The sequence below is a fragment of the Orycteropus afer genome, unplaced genomic scaffold (genome assembly GCF_000298275.1).
Source record: "Orycteropus afer afer isolate SDZICR_OR568_19922 unplaced genomic scaffold, OryAfe1.0 scaffold00013, whole genome shotgun sequence".
NCBI lineage: Eukaryota > Metazoa > Chordata > Mammalia > Tubulidentata > Orycteropodidae > Orycteropus > Orycteropus afer.
In genome coordinates this window covers 22,426,081-22,433,473 of record NW_006921600.1, presented here as the reverse complement: position 1 = coordinate 22,433,473, position 7,393 = coordinate 22,426,081, and the positions used below count along the sequence as shown (strand labels likewise).

Here is a 7,393-nt window from a genome sequence, read left to right as displayed (position 1 = left end):
CACAGATTAGTGCCTCCTGGTGTCAGACAGCAGCAGCAGGTGACAGGAACAGGGCAGGCACAGGACCAAAGCACAGGGAGCCCTTGGGAGCAGCCCAAGGACAGAGGCTTTCCACTCCAGTTTCCAGCTTTCAGAAACGGGCACTTAGGATTCCCCAAAGACCCTTTGCCTCAGTTTCACCCCTTACTGTCCAGTTGCTGCAGAGATAATTTTACTTGACCAATTATTGTGGCAATTATGGTAACACAGTAATTTGATTAATTCCTGTTCCAGAGGTTGAATACAGGCAATCCCAGGGTTACAAATGAGATCTATCCCTAAGGGTGTCTTTAAGTTGAATTTGTAGGTAAGTGAGAAAAGGTGCAGACAGTTCTTATTTTGCCTTACTTTTCCTACTGTCATTGAGTCAGTTCTGACTCACAGTGAACCCCACTGGGTTTCCAAGGCTGTAATTTTTTTTTATTGTGATTTGGGTGAAAGTTTACACACCAAATTCATTCCCCATATAGCAGTTCATCCACATTTTGTTTCATCACATTGACTGCAATTCCCTGCAACGTAACAACTCTCTTCCCACTTCCTCCAGCTCTCTTCCCACTTCCTCCCTGTAGTTACCTCTTCCCTGTGCCCTTCTTGCCTATGATTCCTGCCTCCTGAGCTATCTCCTTGTGCAAATACTGCCTTTCTGTTCTCCCCAGTTGATTGTTCTATGGAGTGTATCTGTCCGATATTAATGTTCACCCTATAAGCCTGTCTACTGTTAGGCTGGAAACTACGGGAGTAAGTTCAATTCCAGACCTGAAGGGTAACTAGAGGACATAGTCTCAGGGGTCTCACCAGGCTCTATCAGACCAGTAAACCTGTTTTTTTTTTATTTTGAGTTTTGTTCCAAATTGTTCTCCCACTCTAGCCAGGATCTCCTGCACATATCCCTTTCCTAGTTGTTGACAGCGGTAACCAGGCACCATCTAGTTCTTCTGGTCTCATGGTCATATAGGCTGAGGATCATATGGTCTGCTAGCTCCTTGGGCTAATTGTTTCCATGCACCTTTGTTTTTTTTCATTCTTCTTTGCTCTGGATAAGGGAAGACCTATTGTTGCATCTAGATGGTTGCTTGCAAGCTTCTAAGACCCCAGTCATACTCACTAAAGTAGGATGTAGAGCAATGTTTTTGTGTAGTATGTTATGCCAATTGGGCTTGATGTCCCCTGTGACCATGGTCCTGAGCTCACAGGTCCAACTGCTTGCTCCCTCAGGGTGGTTGGCTGTGGCTAAGAAATTAACTTAACTTTGCCCTTTGTTAGCTCTATTATATACATGGACATTCTTACAGCACATATAAATAAATAATATAGGAATACTGTCTGTCAATCTTATATCCAGTCATGGGCATATTTCCTTTTGCCTAGACAAGGCTATAAATCTTTATGGAAGTAGATTGCCTCATCTCCCTTCATGGAGCAGCTGGTGGGTTTGAACCTCCAATCATCTGGTTAGCAGCCAAATGCTTTACCCACTATGCCACCTGAGCGCCTATGCTTACATTAGTGCAAGAAAAAGGAGCTCTGGTGATGTAGAGGTTAAGGCATCTGGCTGCTAATCAAAGGGCTGGTGGTTTGAACCCACCAGCCACTCCATGGAAGAAAGATGAGGCAGTCTGTTTCCGTAAAGATTTACTGCCTTGGAAACCCAATTGCATCAGAATCGACTTGATGGCAGTGATTTTTTTTTTGTTGTTGTTAGTGCAAGGAAAGGCTCAAAGACTTTTCAATAATTAAAAGCTGCACATATAGAAAGTGAAGATGACTGTGATGCAGAATTTGTTGCAAGTAGGGATTGGTTCAATAGTTTTAAAGTGAGGCCAAATTTACGTAATGTTAAAGGGCAAGCACAAGTTGTCTGTAAGTCAGATGTTCTGACTCAAGGAATAACCCAGGGACTGCCTATAAATTGGAGGGTGAGAAGACGGATGTAGGGGCAGGAGAGGAGTGATGCAGAGAGAGCTAAAGGATCCCCCAGAAAACAAACAACAAAAACCCCAAACCAAACCCATTGTCATTAAGTCAATTCTGACTCATGGTGATCCCATGAGTTACAAAGTAGAACTGCTCCATAGGGTTTTATTGGCTGTAATTTTTATGGAAGCTGATCACCAGGCCTTTCTTACATGGCACCACTGGGTGGGTTTGAACTGCCAACCTTTAGGTTAGTAACTGTGCTACCCAGGGACCTTAAAGGACAGGAGGAAAAAAGTGGAAAGGAGATTATAGCATAGAGAAATATATGAGCCCTGAAGGAGGCAGCTCAGGAAGAGTATCTTAAATTAAACGCTTTCACCAGGTAAAATGGGTCAAGATTTTTCAAATCTGCACTTGCTAAATCAGGCCTAGAGGGCAGGACAGCTATATAACCAGCCTTAAAAAGACAAGCCACACAGTCTAAGACAGGAGAGATAGCACAAGCTAGGCAGTTGAAGGATGGCTAGCCCTTACCCCCTGGCCACCTGGCCGTGTTACTGGGTGAGTCTAGGAATGAGCAAGGCAGGTGGGCAACTCATTACAACGTGGTTTTGGCCAGGAGTTTAATCAAGATTAGTTTTTCCCTTGGGCTAGTTAGTCCTGGGCCACGCTGGGCACTCTAACCCAGTTGATGCCCTAATCTCATAGTTCGTGCATATGAAGAACAGGCACTTGGATTGTATCTGCATGCTGGATCAACTCAAAGATGAATTTCACTTGTGTCTCGTAGGCTTGGACTGAGATTTTCTCGTTGATTCCATGGATGCTAAGGGAAAATGAGAGATGATGCATTTCAGCGGGGAAAGAAGAAAGACATTTGCTATAGTACAAGTGTCATTAAAGAGCACTCCCCTCTTTACCTCCTCACCCTCTTCCTCCTCATCTCCAAAGGCCAAAGGGTGCTGATGCTTCAAGGGTAGGAAGAGGATAGGTGGAAGAGGCCATTTGTATGATATGTTGGTCATCCTTCTGGGACCCATGCACATGGCAAAGAACAGTGAGGATAATGAATAAAGTCCAGAGGAATTCAAAATCATCTCCTGTGCTGGATCCATTTAATAATTTCTCTCTGGGAGATCTATATTCCACATTCTCTTTCTCTGAGGCCAGTGTCCCTTCTAGATTTATCTCTCAGCCAACTTGCCATCCTCAATTTAAGGGATATGAGAGGGTAGGGAGGGCAACTACCCACAGTACCTATCTGAGTCTCTGCTTCACTTAGGAACTTTACTATTAGATTTCATGCTCACCAACTGGCCTCCCCACAACACAACAAAGCAAAATAAACAACAACCAGATCACACATGTATGTAATCTCAAAGACAAAAGGAAATTAAGAGTAGCTACCTGCCCTCCTTTAAAAAGAAAGCAAAACAAAAGCTGTTCTTAAGCTCCTATTCAAATATCCATACTCGTGGCAACTGATTTATGGTGAGGAAAACAGGTCTGGATGTGATAAAAAGTAGAGAGGGAATTAGAAATCACTTCCCAACATGGGATTAAAAATTAGCTGGAAAAAAATGAACAAAACAGTTGATGTGTAGTTGATTCCGACTCACGATGATGACCACACGTGTGCCAGAGTAGAGCTGTTGTCTGTAGAGTTTTCAATGGCCAGTTTTTCAGAAGTAGATTGCCAGGCCTTTCTTCTGAGGCACCTCTGGGTAGATTCAAACTTCTAACCCTTTGGCTAGCAGCCAAGTAAGTTAACTATTTGTAAACAAACAAACAAAACCCAAGCCCCAAACCCACTGCTGTCATGTTGATTCTGACTCATAGTGACCATACAGGGAAGAGTAGAACTGCTCCATAGGGTTTCCAAGGCTGTAATCATTACAGGAGCAAACTGCACATCTTTCTATCACAGAGCAGCTGGTGGGTTTGAACCTTTGACCAAATGCTTTAACCACTATGCCACCAGAGCTCCTTCAGGAACTCTAAAGAACCCACAAATTAGTAATTCACACACAGCAGTTATGCCTTGGATTTCCATAGTGTGTTTTCTTCTGAGATTTTAAAGCATGTGCTCACCTTTAACCTCACAGGCACTGAGAGGTACCTGAGATCTCTGAGGAGTTTCCCCATTGTGTGGATGGGGAAAATGAAGTCCAGGGGGTTAGTGCCCTCACAAAGGAAGGAAGAACTAGGACCAGCACCCAAAGCTCACAATTCTACCAGGTTCTTACCAATCACCTGATTATCTCTATCTCTGAAAAGCAGGGGCCAGTTCTGACAAGTTCTGGGGAAGTGTCAAGATTATGGCAATGAGAACAGTTGGCTAGCCTGGTTCTACAATGTCTCCATTTTAGTTTGCACAAACCATGGCTTTCTCCATTCTGTGGACTTTCAGGAGAACAGGGTGGGAAACGGACAAATCAGTTATGTCTCCCACCACCACCACCCCTGCCCCGTGCAGCTTATACCTGTTGCACTCACCTTCTGAAGCCCTGAGGCTGGAGGTAGAGTGGGTTGAATCGGTAGATGCCATTGGAGAGGTTTGTATAGTGTCTGCTGTCTGTGTTGCCAATACAAGTACCTAGAAAGGGAAGATGAAGAGGAATGGAAATTTATGTGAGCAACCAAGCCAAGGAAGTGGCCAGAGGTGGGATAGCTGGAAAATCAGGACACCTGGGTATTTCAGAGCAATGCCTGGTCCTTTGGGCGTCTGTGGCTATGAAGTTTTGTCCTCCGGACTATCTATTTTGAAAACCTTAAACACCAGGAACATGGATTGCCCTCTCAAGGGCATCAGTGAGACATCCATGATGACCAGGGTGGTTATCTTCATTTCATACCCATAGCCATGGACATTTGGTATTTTAGAAACCAGAAGATTAGATATCACTTTTTAAAAAAATATATAGTTTATTTTATTTTATTTGTTATTGTTGCCGTTGAGGATATATACAGCAGAACATACACTAATCAACCATTTTTACATGGACAGTTCAGTGACATTGATTCCAGTGTTCAACTGAGTTCAGTAACAAGCTATGGTAAGTGTAAGTGAGGTAACTGTCACTGTGACATGGGTCAACACACTCGTAACTAGTTGAAGTAGGTCTAACTAAGGTCCTTTGTGAGTATGAAAAGCGTCACCATGTTCCGAGCTATGGACACTCTCTCAAATCACTGTCACTCTTACCAGCATCACCAAAACTTAAACCAGCTAAGGTATGTGAACCAAAATGCACTAACACTGGGAACAGCATCGCCATCACTTTAACAAATGTAAATGTAGCTGAGGTCACTTACAGTGTGGCTAGTGTCACCACAAGTGCCACAGTCTTCAAGTTGTGCAATCATCCTCACCCTCCTTTTTCTGAGTTGTTCTTCCCCCATTAAAATAAACTCACTGCCCTCTAAGCTTCCTACCTATTCTTTTGAATTGCTGTTAATTTGATCCCATATAGATAGTTTTTAAAAGAGCTTAATACTTACGGCAGAAATTCTTTACTCATTAAGGCAAAGTATTGTTTGATTTTAAGAAGTAGATGTTGTTGTTGTTATGTGCCATCGAGTCAGACCTGACTCATAGCGACCCTCCTTGGGTTTCTGAGGCAGTGTCACTACAGAAGTAGATTGCCCAGTCTTCCTTCCGAGGAGTGGCTAGTGGGTTTGAACCACCAGCCTTTGGTTAGCAGTCAAGTGCCTTAGGCGCTAGGTCAGAGTAAATATCCTTTGGGAGAGCTTTGTTTGCTGTTGTGTGCCCTTCAGTTGATTCTGGCTCATAGCAACTCTATAGATAACTCTATAGGACAGAATAGAACTATCTCATAGGGTTTCCTAGCCTGCAGTCTTTATAAGAGCAGACTGCCAAGTCTTTTCTCCCACGAAGCAACTGGTTAAACAAGTGCTTAACCACTGCACCACCAGAGCTCTTTGGGGGAACTTCACTGCTGTAAAATGCAATCCTCTTGAAGTAGAACATAATTCCCCATTACGCTTCCTTTGAAGGATGACTTTATCTTCCTAGAGTTTAACCTTAGGTTTGGAAAACCCCAAGACACTTTTTCTAGTTATCTGCTGTTGAAGGTGGTAGCTAGTGACCCCACCCCCAGCTGAGGTTGGGACTTGTCCAGCATTCTTGGAGCATCAAGTGTGATGGGATGCTTTGAGATGGAAATTTGTGTTTTGATTTATTTCCCTCTGTTGGTTTCAAATAGGTAGGCAGACCCTTCACAATGATTTGCTTTGGAGGATTTCTGCCAGTTGATTTTTGCTTAACTTTTTTTCTGTGAAAATCTAACCTTGCTGGCAGAATTACGGCAAGTGTTTCAGAAGGGAAAGGGTAGGGTAGAGACCCCTTAGGGGCCAAGAAATGAGAATTTGCAGACAGTGAGGAGTATGGTTCTTGGATGGTGGGGACTCAGGCTCTGCTCTGTAGCTGCACACTGAAGCGGTGGCAAAACCTCAGAAGGTATGTGACTCTGGTCTAGAGTCAAAGATCCTACTTCTCAGAACAGGGAATCAGAGAACCTCTAATCTGAAATGGTCTGTGGCTGGGACATGGATACCTCAGAGGTAACCACAAGGACCAACGACCACTGGCTAAGGGATTCTGATGCTGTGTTGCTGCAAAAGACCCTGAAGACTTAATTCAAAGTGTGCTTGGATCTCAAAGATGTCTGAGACTGAATTTCCTAAGGAGTGGGGGCTTACAGTCAGATTTAAGTTGATTAAAAAAAAAATAAACTACTTTTGCACATCTGAATTTGTGGATGAAAATTTTCACAGTAAGTTCCTTAAGGGCCCACACCTAGCACACAGAACAAGTCCTAAATGTGAGCTCAGCAAATGTTTGGAGAAATACATAATTGAACTTAGATTAAAGACAGGGGGGCTTAATATTAGAGAACTCTTCCTCACATTATAGATCAGAGATCCTCGAGTTGTGGTCAACCATTATTTGTCTAAGAATCCCCTGAATATTTGTTAAAAAAAGCATATTCCAGGGACCCATCCCAGATTTGGTTAACTAGAATCTTTGGGGATGGGTCAAGGAGATCTGGGACGTAGTAGGTTCCCTAGGTAATCTGTTTCCACTCTTTCACTTGAGAACAACTGTCTACAACACACGGATTTGAATGGTACACTAGAAGACTGGAGAAAAAGCTTAGAAGCTGAGCTGTTGCCACTGGTCTTGATTGGGAGTGGTTGATGGATTAATGCAAATTTTATGGGACTTGAGGCTTTTCTGGGTGGAGAATTCTGAATCCTGCTGCTGAGCTGTATTCTAGGATGGATTAGAACCAAAATCTGAAGAGAATTTGGTTCCCTCTTGACTGCTAACCAGAAGGCTGGCGGTTCAAACCCACCAGCCACTCCTCGGAAGGAAGGTTGGGCAATCCTACTTCCGTAGTGATACTGCCTC

The 7,393-nt window shown here is 43.5% G+C and overlaps 1 protein-coding gene across 1 annotated transcript in view; it reads right to left on the bottom strand.

The window, feature by feature from the left end:
* Positions 1–2,661: 2,661 nt before the first annotated feature.
* Positions 2,662–7,393, bottom strand: part of PM20D1 (peptidase M20 domain containing 1) — a 36,335-nt gene continuing 31,603 nt past the window's right edge. The window contains exons 12-13 of the mRNA XM_007953341.2: positions 4,456–4,555; positions 2,662–2,785 (exon numbers count right to left, since the gene is read on the bottom strand). Coding sequence (XP_007951532.1) covers positions 2,662–2,785; positions 4,456–4,555 — 224 coding nt within the window. The remainder of the gene's footprint in view (positions 2,786–4,455; positions 4,556–7,393) is intronic.